Consider the following 19,044-nt stretch of genomic DNA (forward strand, 5'->3'; position numbering starts at 1 on the left):
CAATACCAAATTCACTAGGAGTTTCACCAACTCAAAGGGAGGTACACAAAAGAACTTCATTCTCTAGTAGCAAGTGTTGAAACCCTTGGCTCCACATAACTCATCAAATGTAAATGAGAATAATTGGATGATACTAAAAGAGCCTCTCATGCCCCTTTTATTCTTTCCTTGTGGGAGCTCACTTACTTTTCTCCCCAATGTGGCATAAAAAATATGCTTATATTTTCACTTTATTATATTATTATAATATGAAATTATGCCCCATCATAAAGTGCAAATCCCCAATAAAACCCACTAAACACCATATTAGCCTACGAGGATCACAATAATAGGTTAATCCTTGAAATTCTAATGCTGGAAAAAATGGGGACATTAAAATCCTCTCCCTGAGATTGCTTGCTCTTAAGCAATCCAGCAACACAATGAACTCCAACCTCCACCTGGATCAAGGGCTCATCATCATCAAACTGGGAATCAAAAGATGGCTCCAATCTCTGACTCTGAACTATTGGTCAAGCAAGATCCTAGGTAACCCTCTCAGCAAACCCAACCACAAAATCCCTATTGGGAAGCATTGTAGCCAAGGTCTTTGCAATCTTCCACACCAATCGTCGTATAGCACAAGAGCCCCAAATGAGAGTACCCTCAAATATACTATATGAAACCCCCCACAAATCCAAGCTCTCCAGCAAATACTCCATGGATGACTCAGTATAGTAGAAATTATATGCAGAAGCATCAATCTGCTCCATCGCAATCCATAGCTGATCCCTTTGAAAATAAGATAATGTCAACTATCCAATGCTACCAGCTGTATGAAAAGAAGAAATAGATTCACTTCCAATAGAAGGAAGCAAATCACCATGAGAGCTCATCTCCACTAATGTTCTCACCTCCCCTATACATATTACACTCATATCCTAGACGAATGTATTCGCCACATCATCATGTCTCTCATCCAAAACTGTAGAAGCAAACTCACCATCAACCACAATATGTAACTAAACAAGGTGTGGGGCTGGTGTCGACTGCACCCGCTCTAACTCCACGATAACCTCATCCAGCTGTAACTGTGACTCTTGAAGAGCCAATTGAGTATACTGAAGAGAGTCCACAGTCACCTCAAGCTCTCGAGTAAGCTCAACCATCTCCTCTTTCCCTAACAACATCTCGTAGCAAGTGCTAGCCCACTCCAAAAGGTAATCCCTGTCAGCAACTAACTGAGAGTAACTATGCTTCAATATCCTGACAGCCTCTTGAAGCGCATAAACCTCTGCTAGGGAAAGACTACTATCACCGTGCTTATCTGAAAAAGGAGCACTCCAACGAGATGCAGCTAGCATCTGATGAATAGCATCATAATTATCAAGACATGAAGAAATGTCACTATCACTCACCTTCAACTGATAAGTCACATGATGCATTTGTAATCCCTGACTCCTATGCAAGCTCTCTGACTCATTAACTGCACTGAGGCTAGCATCTGATGAATAGCATCATAATTATCAAGACATGAAGAAATGTCACTATCACTCACCTTCAATTGATAAGTCACATGATGCATTTGTAATCCCTGACTCCTATGCAAGCTCTCTGAATCATTAACTGCACTGAGGCTAGCATCTGATGAATAGCATCATAATTATCAAGACATGAAGAAATGTCACTATCACTCACCTTCAACTGATAAGTCACATGATGCATTTGTAATCCCTGACTCCTATACAAGCTCTCAGACTCATTAACTGCACTGAGGCTAGCATCTGATGAATAGCATCATAATTATCAAGACATGAAGAAATGTCACTATCACTCACCTTCAACTAATAAGTCACATGATGCATTTGTAATCCCTGACTCCTATGCAAGCTCTCTGACTCATTAACTGCACTGAGGCTAGCATCTGATGAATAGCATCATAATTATCAAGACATGAAGAAATGTCAGTATCACTCACCTTCAACTGATAAGTCACATGATGCATTTGTAATCCCTGACTCCTATGCAAGCTCTCTGACTCATTAACTGCACTGAGATAGGAAACTAAATCATAACTCTCTACAACAAGACCGCTCATACGTGTGCTATCTTCCTCGCACAATTTTGCATCTAACATACAACTACCATGTGTCTCAACCAACTCCTCATCCGAAGAAATGGAAGCCCTTGTCGTATCAATCTTCTCGCATGTCTCAGCTTCTACCTCAATAGTAAGATCGTGTAAGCATCGATCCTCAGACCCATCCAAAACCTCCTTGAAGTCATCACCCAATATCTGACAAGGGGTGTCATACCCAATTCATCTCATAGCATCATCAAATGGATCATCAGATGTGTCCATACTATCTACATCAACATCTCCTGACAAAGCCTCAACTACGAACTCCTGACTCTGCATACATGGCTCAACATCAGGTTGCAAATCAGTAATACTAGAGCATAAACCCACATTTGCTAACTCCGCTGAAACACTCACATCACATACATCATAGCTGGGTGACTCTATACATTCCTCAATCCCACCTAAGGAATCAATTGCCTCCTTCACTGGAGCAACTCTACAATAGCTAACATATAGGTCTCCAATAACAACTCCCTCCTCAGGAGAGTTTGAACAGTTAGTGACAACTACATTATCAACTGCCTCTGCACTAACCATAGCGACTGCTCTAAGAGCCTCAACCTGCTGAAGCTCAATGCTGCTATCCACCAAGGGCACTAACACATCCTATTGTCCCTGTGAAAAAAGTTCATCATCAATACTATGGATAGGACTAGCTAGTGTCGTACTGAATACAGGTACATCTGCATCATGGACACATGTCGGGGAAAACTCAAGCTTCCTTCCCTGCAACCTCGATCTCGACCTTCTAAAGGCAGAAACCATATACCTCACTGCCCTCTCAATTATCTTTGGATCCGACAAGCTCTTTGCCAACCTCTGTTGATGAAGCTTTAGTTTCTCCATACTTTTCTGCAAAGCATTCATTTTCATGCTAACTTCATCATTACTCCATCAACTTCTAGAACTGTGAGTCCCCATATGTCTATCCATCGCAAGAAAATGCTAGAGTGTTGCTTACTCCACATGTAACAACAAATCTGAAAATAAAATAACTTTCCCACCCCATAGGATGGTAGAAAACCACTTTGATACTATTGTAATAACCCCAACCAGTTATAGCTTCATCAAACACCAAATTCTTCTCTAATTCAATTGTTTGACATATCATCAAACACTTTGCAAGCAAGCTCTGATACCACTATAATAACCCGTGCAATTCTGATTTTTATTTCCAAATTGCTAACATGAGAATTTTGTCAAACACTTTGTACACAAGGGATATATATATGATGGGGACACAACAGAAGAACAAAATGGACACAACAGAAGAAGGGAAATTGTATTAACTGAAAAATAAGCTAGTACATTCAGTACAGAGAAAATAAACTTCAAAACATGCCCTAAGGGCTTACAATAGCATAAATGTGGAGATAATTTCTCCTTTCAGTACCTCCTCTCAAACTCCACTCCGAACTGCCTTTTACAATGCCAGAAATCTCCTTAAATAGACCTCGGAGGGTTAAGGACTAGGAGTACATTCTAGAAAGTGCTAGTAGGCATCCACCGACCAAATAGAAGGTTCCAGAAGCTGCATTAGAAGTCGGTGCAAATCTAGAAGAATCCAGAAACGGTAACCGAACTTCCGGGAGGCATAACTTTTGAACCGTAGCTCCGATTGACGAACCGTTTACATTTTCGAAAAGCTCTCGAAGCACTTTATAGCCCTATGGACCAGCTTTGCTCGTCCCCCATTTTTCGGCCCTTTTCAAGGTCATTTAATGCCCCTAACTTGACTTTGAAGCATTCTTAGGAGGTCTCCAAAACCCGAAAAACTGCAATAACTTTCAAACCGTGGGGCCTTTTGACCTGATTCTTTTTCTCGAATGCTCTAAATTACAATTACATTCATCTGGCCAATTGACACCTTCTAGTTCACCAAAATGATGGCCCAATTACATGCTCCTATTTTTTCAGGATTTTCTAACACACTGATAGTGGAACTGTGAGAGTTGGAACCTTTATTTGACCCAAATGGGTGTCCAAAAATGAAAACACATGAAACAGAAACTAAGTCTAAGTACATTTTTTTTTGGGCAACACAGGATTGCCCTTATACCTCTGGATGCTCCTGCATCAAACACCCAAGGTAGATTGAAAAGTGACCCTGTCACTTTATGAATGGTAGAGGAAATCCCAAATGGGAAACCTTAGCTACTGAAATCCAAGTTGAGTCCTCGATCCGTCGTCCTTTCCATTTGACCAAATACTTTTCATACTGCCTGTTTCTAGTACTCCTACCCACACGATGATCCAAAATGTCTTCTATCTCCTCCTTAGAAGCAGGAATTGGACATGGCTCTAACACCAGCTCCTCATTTGCACCATCATCATGATACTCTGTTAAATCTGCAATGTTGAAAATGGGAGAAATGTGAATACCATCTGGCAGCTCCACTTCATATGCATTTCCTGAGTCATGTTTTTTCAAAATTTTGCAGGGGCAAAATTTCTTCATTTTCAGCTTGTTGTAAATACCGGCTAGAAATCTTTCTTTTCGTAAGTGCACCATGACTAGATCCCCTACATGGAATTCCTTATGTCTTCTCCTTTGATCAGCCCTAGCTTTATACTCTTGATTCATCTTGGTAATGTGTGCCTGAACCTCCTCATGTAGACGCTTGATATGTTCAGCAAATTCTTCCGCTTCAGCACTTGTCCTCTCCCCTTGCTCTATCTTCCTCAATTCTGGTGCAGTCCTTGGGCTATTCCCATATACAATTTGGAATGGTGATTTTCCAGTACTCCTATTTATAGAGTTATTGTAAGCACACTCTGCTTGTGGTAGAATCAAATCCCATCCCTTGGGCTTATCCCCCCAACTAAACATCTCAGCAAATTGCCCAGACTTCTATTTACCACTTATGTTTGGCCATCAGTTTGTGGGTGATGCGTGGAACTGAATTTCAAGTCGGTTAACTTTTTCCACAATGTCCTCCAGAAATACCCCACAAATTTAGTATCTCTGTCAGAAACTATACTCCTTGGAAGACCATGTAGTCTTATCACCTCTTTGAAAAACAAGTCTGCAATATGGACAACATCATGAATTTTGTGGCAAAGAATGAAATGTGCCATTTTGGAGAACCTATCAACCACCACGAATACTGAGTCATTACCCCTTTGTGTCCTTGGCAATCCAAGAACAAAATCCATACTTATGTCCTCCCATGGCCTTGATGTAACAGGCAATGGCTGATATAGGCCAATATTGTGACTAAACCCCTTGGCAACTTGACAAACCTGGCAACTCTGTACAAACTTCTTCACATTCTGTGAAATTTGAGGCCAAAAATAATGTTCTCTAAGAATGGCAATGGTCTTATCTCGACCAAAATGTCTTGCCATCCCTCCACTGTGTTTCTCTTTAATCAGATTTTCCCTCATGGAACTCCTTGGAATGCACAATTGACTACCCTTGAACAACATGCCATCCTGAGTCAAATAGTCTAACCACTTGGTTCTATCTACAGCAACAGGTTCTTTACAAGCTTTCCATGCTTCAGCAAAATCAGGATTCTCGGGGTACAAATTCTTGAGTTCATCAAACCCAACTACTTCAACCTGCATTACTATAAGCAACAACTGTCTCCTACTTAGTGCATCTGCAATCCTGTTAGATTTTCCACTTCTATGCTTCAACACAAATGTATAACTCTGCAAGAACTCTACCCACTTCATATGCCTCTGATTCAATTTACCTTGGCTATTTAGGTACTGTAATGCTTGATGGTCAGTATACAAAAGAAATTCCTTTGGCAATAAATAATGCCTCCATTTCTTTAAGGCCAGAACTATTGCATAGAACTCTTGATCATAAACAAAATACTTCTTCTTTGCATCATTCAATTTTTCACTAAAATATGCAATAGGCTTACCTTCTTGGCTTAATACAGCCCCAATAGCGCTGCCACTGGCATCACAATCCACCTGGAAAACCTTTCTAAAATCTGGAAGTGCCAACACAGGTTGTTCTGTTACCTTCTTCTTCAACAATTCAAAACTTCTCGCAGCTGCTGCAGTCCATTTGAACTCTTTTCTATCCCCTCTTATTGTATCAGTTAGGGGTGCACATATGCCACTGAAATTCTTAATAAACTTCCTGTAAAAACTAACCAGACCATGAAATGATCTTACCTCAGTAGCAGACCTTGGAGTAGGCCATTCCAAGATGGCTTTTACCTTCTCCAGATCCATTTTGAGACCTTCAGGTGATATAACAAACCCCAAATAGACTAACTCCCTTTTTGCAAAGATACACTTTTTCAGATTAATTAACAGTTTCTCTTCCCTTAGCCTTTCAAGGACACTACGAATATGCAATAAATGTTCTTCCAAAGTCTTGCTGAAAATTAAAATATCATCCAAATAAACAATAACAAATTTTTTCAAGAATTTCTTAAGTACCTCATTCATGAGCCGCATGAAGGTGCTTGGGGCATTCGTCAATCCAAAGGGCATGACTAACCACTCATAAAGACCCTCCTTGGTCTTGAAGGCTGTTTTCCACTCATCTCCTTCTCGAATCTGTATCTGATGATAGCCACTCTTGAGATCTATCTTTGTGAAGTACTGAGCTCCACTCAAGCAGTCCATAAGATCATCCATCCTTGGCAAAGGAAACCGGTACTTGATGGTTATCCTATTTATAGCTAGAGAATCTGTACACATCCTCCACTCTCCATCCTTCTTTGGTGCGAGTACTGCAGGTACTGCACATGGACTCAGGCTCTCTCGAATCAAGCCCTTCCTCAACAGCTCCTGAACCTGTCTATTTAGCTCCTCTGTTTCAGCAGGAGTCATCCTATGAGCAGTCTTGTTAGGCAAACTAGCTCCTGGAATCAGATCTATCTGATCACTGATTTTGCCTTACTGGTGGCAATCCATCTGGAACATTATCAGAGATAGTATCTCCAAATTCCCCTAGTAAATCTGAAACTTAAAGTGGTATTTCACTACTACCTTCTTTATCTTTCGTAGGAATCAAAGCATAGCACATATGCTGATGTTTCATGCCATCTAAAAACTTCCTTTCATCAACAAGAAAAATCCTAGCACTGCTACATACCTTTTCACCTTCCTTTTTCATGGGCTTCAATTTGTGGCGAACTCCATCCTTTGTCAGAGAGTATGTGTTTGCATGTCCATCATGTACTGCATGTCTATCAAACTGCCATGGTCTACCCAACAATAGATGGAAAACATCCATCGAAATAACATCACAGAGAACTTCATCATGGTAACTCCCAATTTTAAATTTCACTAAACATTGTTCACTTACCAGGACCTTATGATCATCTTTTACCCAAGCAATCCGATAGGGCTGGGGATGTTTCTCCCTCTTGAGCTTCAGCTTAGAGACCATCTCTTCTAATACCAAGTTATTAGTGCTACCACCATCAATGATCACGTCACAACATTTATCCTCACACTTGCATCTGGTACGGAACAAACTCCTCCGTTGTCCTGGTTCAATCTCACCACTTAGTAGGACTCTTTCATTTACCAAGGTCTCTCCTCTTTCTACATCCTCTGAATGTGATGATTGTGCATCTTCATCCACATGAGCAACCCTAGCTTGGCCCTCAGCTCTCCTATCTGTCCTTCCTTGTCGTTGAGGGCATTCAAAGGCACGATGACCTTCTTCATTGCAATGGAAACAGGTACCACAGAAGCCTCCTCTTCCTTGTCCACGTCCTCTACCTCTTCCTCTCTGATTTCCAAAGTCTTGATCATGGGAGCGGTTGAAACCCTCATTCCTCTGGTTCCTGCTAGTACCCACATCTTCATTTTTCTTTTGGGTTTCATTGCGGCCTCCAGATGATCTACCGCTTCCCCTTCCTCCTTGACCGCACCCTCTTTGTCTTCCTTCAAACCTTTTATTCAGCTTCGCTTCAACTCGTAGGGCAAACTGGTATGCCTCTTCAATGCTGGTCATTTTTACCAAACTTAATTCCTCTTGGATGCTAGGTCGCAACCCACTGATACAACGAGCAACCTTCTCCTTATTTGCTTCTGCATGCCCCGCTCTAATCAAGAGTCGGTAGAATTCCTCTGTATATTCTTGGACTGATCTTCCTTCTTGCTTTAACCCATGCATCTTCTTAAACAAATCAAGCTCATAGTCCATAGGAATGAACTGCTTCTTCAATTTTTCCACCATGCGATCCCATCTTGTGATCTTCTCCTTTACTCTTCTGTTTCTTTCCAATCGAACCTCTTGCCACCAAATTTTTGCATGGCCTTTCAGTTTGGCCTTTGCAAACTTAACCCTATCTGGGTCCCTGATATCCTCATACTCAAAGTATTCTTCCAATTCATTGATCCAATCGATCAACTCATCTGGTTTCAGATTTCCTGAAAATACACCCACTTCAAATGTGGGTCTTTTCCAAAACTTTGTAATGGCCCTAAAAAGCCTTTCCTCTGCATGATTCAGAACTTCCCCGTCAAATTCCCCTTCTGGTCCAATTTCGTCTTCTTCGTTGTCATCTTCACTTTCATCACCTACGGCCACAATTGTTCCTCTACGGAGCTCCTCTTGCAATGCTTGTACCTGCCTTTGGAGGGCTCTAACCTCCTCAGGATTAATAGCTCTGGCCCTTCTGCCACGCTCTCTTCATGGAGGCATCTTTTTAACTCAAATCCACAACCACACAGTCCTGGTGCAAACTGCCTCACAGTCAGCGCTCTGTCTACACACTCAAGAAAACCAGCTCTGATACCACTTGATGGGGACACAACAGAAGAACAGAATGGACACAACAGAAGAAGGAAAATTGTATTAACTGAAAAATAAGCTAGTACATTCAGTATAGAGAAAATAAACTTCAAAACATGCCCTAAGGGCTTACAATAGCATAAATGTGGAGATAATTTCTCCTTTCAGTACCTCCTCTCAAACTCCACTCCGAACTGCCTTTTACAATGCCAGAAATCTCCTTAAATAGACCTCGGAGGGTTAAGGACTAGGAGTACATTCTAGAAAGTGCTAGTAGGCATCCACTAACCAAATAGAAGGTTCCAGAAGCCGTGTTAGATATCTGTGCAAATCTAGAAGAATCCAGAAACGGTAACCGAACTTCCGGGAGGCATAACTTTTGAACCGTAGCTCCGATTGACGAACTGTTTACATTTTCGGAAAGCTCTCGAAGCGCTCTATAGCCCTATGGACCAGCTTCGCTCGTCCCCCATTTTTTGGCCGTTTTCGAGGTCATTTAATGCCCCTAACCTGACTTTGAAGCATTCTTAGGAGGTCTCCAAAGCCCGAAAAACTACAACAACTTTCAAACCGTGGGGCCTTTTGACCTAATTCTTTTTCTGGAATGCTCTAAATTACAATTACATTCATCTGGCCAGTTCACACCTTCTAGTTCACCAAAATGATGGCCCAATTACATGCTCCTATTTTTTCGAAATTTTCTAACACACTGATAGTGGAACTGTGAGAGTTGGAACCTTTATTTAACCCAAATGAGTGTCCAAAAATGAAAACACATGAAACAGAAACTATGTCTAAGTACATTCTTTTTGGGCGACACAGGATTGCCCTTATACCTCTGGATGCTCCTGCATCAATATATGCCAAACTTTAATTTATACACTTGCAAAACTCCAAACAACCAACAACAAATGTTCTTGTATTTTTTTAAAACATAGAGCATTGACTACAAATGAGAAAATATGCATTTACATCAATAAGACATTAGGGCAACGAATTCTGATGTAAAACTCTGATATAAATCAAATTACAAATTATTTCTAAATTCTTACACATGCCCTAAAGTATTCAAATCTATCCTCTATGCAATACAAATGAAATAGATAGAAACCTAGAAAATTGCTCAAGGGAATCTATTGTAGCGAGTTCTTGTACCAGCAACAACACCGTATCGAATTACTATAGCAAATTATTGTAGCGACATCACTATATCAATGATATTGTAGCAATGTTACTATAGCAGCAATATTGTAGTGGTGTTACTGTAGTAATGATATTGTAGCAATATCCAACTTATTCCTTCAATCTTACTCCACGAATATGGCCCTAGGCCACAAATTTGACACAATGAGAAGATTAATTTGTCTTCTCAAACAACTGCAGCCCCTTGAAGGATCTTTCACCAATATGCTCGAATAGAACACCTGTATCATGTCCTCCCAATACCAAATTCACTGTATATTTCACTAGCTTAAAGGGAGGCACACAAAAGAACTTCGTTCTCTAGTGGCAAATGTTGAAACCCTTGGCTCCACACAACTCATCAAATGTAAATGACAATAATCAAATGATAAGAAAAGAGCCTCTCGTGCCCCTTTTATTTATTCCTTGTGGGAGCTCACTTACTTTTCTCCCCAATGTGGGATAAAAGATATTCTTATATTTTCAATTTATTATAATATAAAATTATAATATTTTCACTTTATTATAATATTATCATATGAAATTATGCCCCATCATAAAGTGTCAATCCCCAATAAAACCCTCTTACCACCATATTAGCCTACAAGGATCACAATAATAGCCTAATCCCTGAAATTTTGATGCTCATAAAAATGGGGACATTACAAATATGCATTAAAAGGTTGTGGTTAATGTGATATTTCATACATAGACACACATACATTTCACATGTAAATGATTTTTCCATGTTTTGTAAAAAATATAATTGCAAGTTATGCAAATTATGGCACAAAAGCAATGCCTCTTCATATTTCCTGGATGCGAAAGAAAAGTACCTTTTTTCGTTGCCTTTCATCTAGTACTTGTTGCAAAGAAGGGCGTCCTGCAATTAAGAAAACACAAGAAAAATATGAAAAAGACAATCATTTTGCTTGGTAAAAACACACTTCTCAACTTACAATTATATTGTCATTATGTCATAAAGATAGTAAGAATTGGCCAAACTGAAATTTTAACTTAGAAATATACAAATGAGACAATATTCAACCTTGAAAAAGAAAATCACATATTTGTGTGGAATTAATTTATAAAATTAATGAAAACAAAACCCTAAAAGAAGATAGAGAGCATTGATATCTTCACATTGAAGGAAATTTGAAGTTATTTTTCTTGTGATGAATATATCCTATTTAACTTTGCATTAATTTTAAGATAACAATACAATATTCATGAATAAAGGAAGGATAGTAGAAAGATACACCCATAAGTCTCATCATCAAGGCCTAGCCTTAAAAACATATAAAAAAACATGGGCCAAGCCCAACAAAAGCTAAGTAGCTAAAGCAACTCTTGGCAAAGGAGGGTCATTATCATCTTGTTTCTCCCAAACATCCAAAAGGATGGAGTTGTCAATGGGCTCCAAACCATTAAGTGCATTGTTTTCGACATTCCCCTCTAAGGGTGATTGAGTGTAGATTGGGAGATGGCAAGTGGTGCTGATGCTGGAGCACCCTAGGTGTAAGGACAATCTTGCACCACCCAAAAATATTTCTAATTTGTTTTTCAATAAGAGCTATCGCAATGTAGAGTTACTATTTTTGAAGGCTTACTATTTTTAGTAAGTTTGTCATTTGAGCATAGAATGTTTTGATTTCATGCATGGGGTTCATTTTAGATATATCAACTTGCCTGTAAAGATTCATTTCAATACCCAGTATATTCGTGGAGGCTTTGAAAAAGGGTCAAACCTTGACCGATTGGAGCTTGTGTGAGTAAGGTAATGTAGATCAAGTTGTGTCATTTCCAAAACGGGGTAATAACAGTCAATCATAGCAACTGTTAATGAGTTATGGTCTTCGAAAGTTGTGCTAAATGAAGTCAAAGAAAATGAAATTCCTTCAAAATTTCTTTTGAGTTTCGAAAGTTATTAGGGCCTACTCTAATGTAATAAAATATCAAAAATAATAATAATTTAAGGTTGGTCGGCCTTAGGGTCTAGGACTAAATTTCTAGAACCTTCTTGGGCGGTAGAAAATTGCTTGTATAAAGAAGGCTCGTAGGGTTGTCTAGGGTTGTTTTGGGATGTTGGTGGTGGCTCTGGCTTATAGAATATTGTAATGAAATTCTCATGTAACTTTGCATGTATTATTTCTGAATTTTGTAATTCCATACTTTTGGAGATAATAAGAAGTCAATTATCAAATCTTGCAAATTTTTTATGTTTCCCTATTTCTATCACATGTTTGTGTTATTAAGGGGAGCACCCTTCATCAAGTGGTATCAAAGAAGGCACTCCTGAGTGTGTAGACAGATCACCCACTATGAGGTAGCTTGCACCAAGACTGTAGTTGTGGATTTGAACAATAAGTGTGAAAATGCCTCCACAAAAGGACTGTGGCAGAAGAGTTGGAAGTGTAACAACTAAGGGTTTTAGATCCCTCAAGAGACAAGTGCAAGCAATGGAAGTGGAGATTCGTAGAGGAACGAATATTGCGGTAAAAGATGAAAGTGAGGATAAATTCTAAGAAGAATGGCATGTTGAACAAGCAGTACAAGTGGCTAGGGATCTTGAACAAGCAGTACAAGTGGCTAGGGATCTTGACAAGGATAGGTTTTTCAGAGAAATTTCTAGAAACAGAAAAAGACTCAAGATTGAAGTACCCACATTTTTGGAAATCTTAACCCAGAGGAGTTGATTGACTGGATCAATGATCTGTAAGAATATTTTGGGTATGAAGAAATCAAAGATCTTGAGAGGGTCAAGTTTGCAAAGGACAAATTGAAAGGTCATGCAAAAATTTGGTGGCAAGAGATTCAGTGGGAGTTAGAAGAGGAAAAGATAAAATCACTTAATGGGATTAGATGGTTGAGAAATTAAATCGACAATTCCTTCCCATTGATCATGAGCTCTATCTACTGAAGAAAATGCAAGGGTTGAAGCAAGTGGGAAGATTCGTTCAAGAATATACATAAGAGTTCTATCGAGTCCTCGTCAGGACATGCCATGCAGAAGATGACAAGGAGAAAACTATCCGTGACCTTAATGGGTTGCGGCAACCCAAATTGGAGGAAATAATTATTCATTACCTTAATTTGGTTAGAATGACCAATAATGAAGAGGCACACTAGTTTTCCTTAATGGTAAAAGAAAAACTGAACAAGAAGCTTGAAAGTAGGCAAAGTGGAAGAGGTCGTGGAGGAAGATCCAATGGATGGTTTTATGGAGGCTGAAATGAAGATCATAGAAAGAGTATTGAGGTGAGCAACAGTTCGAATCAGAGGGGAAACAATTTCAATCATTTCCATGATCAAAATAACATGGATCAGAGAGGAAGAGGAAGAGGGCAAGGACTTGGAAGGGGATTTTTGTGGAACTTGTTTCCATTGTGCTGAGCAGGGTCATAGAGCATATGAATGCCCTCAACGCCAAGGAAGGACAGATGCAAAATCAAAAGGCACTGCACGAGTTGCCCCTGTGGATGAGGATTCCAAGTTATCACATTCTAAAGATGCCGAAATAGGAGAAGTCCTAGATAATAGATGAATTTTGCTGAGTGGAGAGAATGAACTTGAACAAAGGAGTTTGTTTCGTACTAGGTGCAATTGTGAAGATAAGTGTTGTGATGTGATTATTGATAGTGGAAGCACTAGCAATTTTGTGTCAAAGGAGATGGTCACAAAGTTAAAGCTCGAGAAAGAGACACCCACATCCATATCAGGTTGCCTGGGTGCAGGATGACCACAAGATCATGGTTAATGAGTAGTGCCTAGTGAAGTTCAAGATTGGGAGCTACCAAGATGAGGTACTATGTCACATCATGCCCATGGATGCATGTCATATGTTGTTGGAAAGGCCATGGCAGTTTGATAGGAGTTTTGTACATGATGCCCGTGTGAATACCTATTCCTTAACGAAGGATAAAGTGATATATAAGCTAAAGCCATTGAAGGACATAAAATAAAAGGTATGTAGAAATGCCAAAATATTTTTGTTGATGGAAGAAAGTTCCTAGAAGGTATGAGGCATGAGCATACGTGCTTTGCTTTGATTCCAAAATGTAGTAAAGAGGAGGTAGAAGATGTACCTACAAAAGTTGCAGATTTGTTGGATGAGTGTAAGTATATTATATTTGATAAGGTGCCTGATGGGTTGCCACCCATGAGAAAGATTAGTCACTAAATGGACTTGATTCAAGGAGTTTCAATTCATGGACTGTGAGAAAGATTAGTTCCTAGATGGACTATGAGAAAGTTTGCGCAAGCCAAATTGAAAGGGCACGCAAAGTTTTAGAGCAAGATATTCAGTTGGAGCAAAATAGAAGAGGAAAAGATAAAATCACAAGCCGGGATCAAGTGGTGGAGAAATTAAAGTGAAAATTCATTCCTATTGATTATGAGCCCGATCTGTTAAAGAAAATGCAAGGGTTGAAGCAAGCAGGAAGATTTGTTCAGGAGTATATAAAAGAGTTTTATCGAGTCCTCATCAAGATAGGCCATGCGAAAGCTAACAAGGAGAAAATTTCCAATTAGCTTAATGGGTTGAGGCAAACCAAATTGGAGAATTCAACCAAAATCACTTTGAATTGAAAAAGGACATTATGAAAATCATTACTAGTAGAGCTCATATAAGCACCTGACACTACCAACAAGCTAGATAATCTATCCTTGAGAGTTCCCTAATCCTAACACATTAGCTTGTAGGAACATACTGAATAGGCTAACGGTCCACCATACGAAAACTGGTTAGGAAGGAGACATTATACAGACTCCTTGGGATTTTGAGGAACTAAACCGTGAGATGACTTGCTGTCACCACGGCAAAGAATGGTTACATTCACATTAATGCCAACAAGGAGAGGCAAAATCAAGAGGAACTCGAGCAATAGCGCAAGCACCATTTCCCCAATAATCAAATCTTCAAGAATATATTTATTTTGAACAAATCACGATGGTTCCTTGGGTGGTACATTTGATGGTATCTTTGCATTTCAATTCTTCCTTTGTTTCCTCTTCTTTGCAACTTTCTTCCTTTTAATAATTAATTTCTTGTGCCATCTCATTTTGATGTTTTCCTTTGTCAACTTTCTCATTAGCATTTTCAACAAATTTGTGCAGTATTTTCTTGTAAAATGTTTACACTTGCCTCCTTGTAGAATATTCACAAACAATCCCTTCATCACTCCTAGAATCAGATCTTCCCAAATCTTCATCATCTCTTCTTATATAGCACTTTCTATAAAGAGCCTTGAGATATTTTACTAATGTAGGCCTTCCCTTACAAAACCATATGGATTTTTTTCATGTCATGTGTTCAAAGCCCTATGGCCAAAATCCTCATCTTTTTCAAACCCCTTGAAATATTTTACTAATGTAGGCCTTCCCTTACAAAATGATGCGGAGCGCATAGCAGAAGGGTGAATAAGCACAAAATAATATTAAAACATGATACCTTGATCTGCAAACACCATTGATTCCAAACACAAACAGTCCCGTACAGTTCTTTAATAGAAAATTTGATTTTTTCTTTCCATTATTCCTTTCTCTATTACATTGTTTCGTTCTTGTTTCTCTATGTTTCCATCCCATACTCTCCCCTCTCGGTATTTCTTGCATTGTATATAACTTTGTAAAAGAAAAACTGAATACACCCGATAAATAACTCACACAACTAATTTCTAACTCCCCTTACTTTAACCAACTCATCATGACCGATTACATCCATCTTGTAAAAACATTTATAAATAAACATTTATCATGCATGTATTATCTCTAATCTGTGAAATGTCTTGAATCTTGTGATGCCCGTGCATCATACTCTTGGGGATAGAAAAATTCAAGTCCCGTTGAATTGCTGTGATCTTCTTCTGAGTCTACCAATTGTATGAAGGCAATGTTGTCACCATAAGAAAGACTGAATTGATGTCGCTCCCCACAACATGCTGATTCCAAACTTTATAAGGAATACCCTTCATGGTATCTTTGTTGAATCCCGGAACAAATACATTTGACAACCTCATATCATCTGCATAAAAATACCAATCCACACTCTAATCTTCTTTCTATTTATATATCCCTAGAGCATCAAAGTGATCAACAAATACTTCATCCTTGCCATTAATAGTCTTCTCCTCAGCTTGTAATCCTTGGACTATGTCCATTCCATCTTGATCATTTTTGTCAACATCTCCATCATCCGGGCAAATCATTTCTTCAGCCATACTTGTCACCAACTCTCCTTCATCTGCAAGAACCTTTTCCTCACAAGGTTCAACAACAACCTCCTATTGTTCACTCTCACTCTCTACACCAGCATTCATCTACTGTCCATGCCCTTCCAATGGAATGTGTACCACTTCTTGATCCTTGTCTTCATCAACAGCTTCGTCTTCATCTACTGCTTGCTCCAAAAGCAATGCTAACCTCTCCCACTTTGCAATACTCTTATCTAACTCTTCTCTAAGATTCGTGTACCTTTCTTCTTCTTGCTTCCTAGCTTCCTCTTCCTTCTTCTTTTTTTCTCTTTCTTCTCTCTCCTTTTTATCACCATACAAGTACTCCTTCAATACCTTAATCATTTATCTTTCACTTCTTGTCAAAGCCATCTTCTCAAACCAATCTAGGGTTCGTTAGACATCCAGCCACCACCTTGGAACACTCTCGGAGGATAGTTCTACTCCAAGCATCAACAAGGGGCCTTCAACCTGCCAAATCCTAGATCTTCTTCCCAAACCTTTTGCTGTGCTCTAATACCAATCTGATGTGGAGCGCACAGCAGAAGGGTGAATAAGCACAAAATAATATTAAAACATGATACCTTGATCGGCGAACACCATCGATTCTAAACACAAACAGTCTCGTAAAGTTCTTTAATAGAAAATTTGATTCTTTCTTTCCATTATTCCTTTCTCCATTACATTGTTTCATTCTTGTTTCTCTATGTTTCCATCCCATACTCTCCCCTCTCGATATTTCTTGCATTGTATATAACTGTAAAAAAAAAACTGAATAGACCCGATAACTAACTCACACAACTAATTTCTAACTCCCCTTACTTTAACCACTCAACATGACCGATTACATCCATCGTGTAAAAACATTTATAAATAAACATTTATCATGCATGTATTATCTCTAATCTGTGAAATGTCTTGAATCTTGTAATGCCCTTGCATCATACCATATGGATTTTTTTCATGTCATGTGTTCAAAGCCCTATGGCCAAAATCCTTATCTTTTTCAAACCCATTTTGTGAAGTCTCTAAGAGACAAATCAAAAAAGTGACAAATACAGAGAATTAATTTAAGCTTTACCATTAAATAAAAATCTAATCTATTAAAAGATAATAATCAAATATTATCATTATCATCAATAAGGGTTCAAAACTCCTTAGTTTGTAATTACATTTCCTTCATTTTTCATGTCCACCTAGTTCCTAAGTCACCAATTAATCAGTATAAATACATGAAATAAGCCTAATTTATTATTAGTTGGAAACAATGTGCTTTTTGTTGTTTTTGGTGATTATGTGACACATGTTTAATCACTGCAGGAGATCAACTCTAAGAATGCTATAGGACAGAATTGGTGAAGGAAATAGAAGATATGGATTCCGATGGATTCTCATTTTGATAGTAGCTTTTATGCAATCAGTTTACATTTTGAGGATAGTATTTAGTTTGTTTATGGCTTATGGCTGAAACCATAACCTTAATTTGGTAAGATAGTTGATCGGTTGGAACCAATTCTTCATTTTTTATCTGTATTTTGTGGACAAGGAACATTCAAAACACTTGTGTGTGTGTGTGTGTGTGTGTGTATTAACTTGAAACATATATAATATATGATATACAAACGTAATTAAGTTCTGCAAAAAATATATATATTTCTGATTTGCATATTCATTTGTGTTCATGCACTGAAGTAGTTCGACAAATTTAAGCTTACTCTAATCACAAGGACCAGAGGAAGGGCCCCCTCTCAAAACCCAGGTGAGACTATTTCAGTTGTTTTCCATTTAAGTTTTGTAATTCCTATTTGTGAGTAATCAATGCTTTGTATGAAGTGGATTGTATGAAATGATTTGATTTATAATTTGTATGATGTACAATGTGATTTGATTGTTTACTCTGAAGTAATATGTTTTATAGCTCTGTAATAATTTACTCTATGGATTGGAATTCATACTACGATTATTTTATGTTGAAATTGAACCCACTAGCTTAAAGATAATCCATGACATTCCACAGATTTCTATTACTCTCTACTGCGTTTCATACATCCTGCTACAACCACATCGAACCCCCTGTCTTTATCACAATTCCGCTAATTTCCATTACACCAACCATCACTTGCAGGTCTCTTGTCGCATCTAAGCTTCCTATCGCAAAGTGAATCCATCCAAATTACTATTATTTCAAAGCACTTTGATTTGACTTCTATTATGAGTGTGTAATTGACTAAGTATTTGGTTTCTTATAACTATAATAATGTTGTGTAAATTAATGCTAGCCTATTAGATCTAAATAGGTTTACTTTCTAGATGTGTGTGCATTCCATTTTAAAGGGAGAATGTGATTTCTTTGAGGGTGAACTTCAACTCATTATAATGCTTTCAATTTTGTGTGAACTAAACTGCACCCATAACCTCTTGTCTTACTATCTTCATCCCTTGAGCAAATAGTCGTTATAACTCTCATTAGGTTACGAGTCCCAGATTGACACTCTTAGGGTATTTTAGTCCAGATTATATCTCAAAATAACCTATGCTCCACGGGGACTCGTTTCCTGGTTTTTCCCCTTGTACCTATACCGGGTACAAAACGGGGATGTGGGTACCCCTTTTGATCGTCCCTCGTGCCGTACCAAATGGCCAATTTCAGGTACTATCCTCGAAATGTCGTATCATGCTTCACAAGAAACTTGGGTACAGAAATCCGTACCGAGGACACCATTCCTGTCCCTCGAGCATCCCCAAAACTTCATGTCGTCCCCTTTTTCCCTGCACACAGTCAACAGTCA

The 19,044-nt window shown here is 38.6% G+C and overlaps 1 protein-coding gene across 5 annotated transcripts in view; it reads right to left on the bottom strand.

Annotated features, from left to right (window-relative positions):
- Positions 1–19,044, bottom strand: part of LOC149534136 (Putative thiol-disulfide oxidoreductase DCC) — a 291,905-nt gene that overhangs the window by 55,150 nt on the left and 217,711 nt on the right. For all 5 annotated transcript variants that reach the window (XM_089805389.1, XM_089805393.1, XM_089805390.1 and 2 more), the window contains one exon: positions 10,862–10,908. In XM_089805389.1, the coding sequence (XP_089661515.1) occupies positions 10,862–10,908 (47 nt within the window). The remainder of the gene's footprint in view (positions 1–10,861; positions 10,909–19,044) is intronic.

This window comes from Cupressus sempervirens, chromosome 10 (genome assembly GCF_028749045.1).
Source record: "Cupressus sempervirens isolate cs-2001-9-10 chromosome 10, ASM2874904v1, whole genome shotgun sequence".
NCBI classification, from domain to species: Eukaryota; Viridiplantae; Streptophyta; class Pinopsida; order Cupressales; family Cupressaceae; genus Cupressus; species Cupressus sempervirens.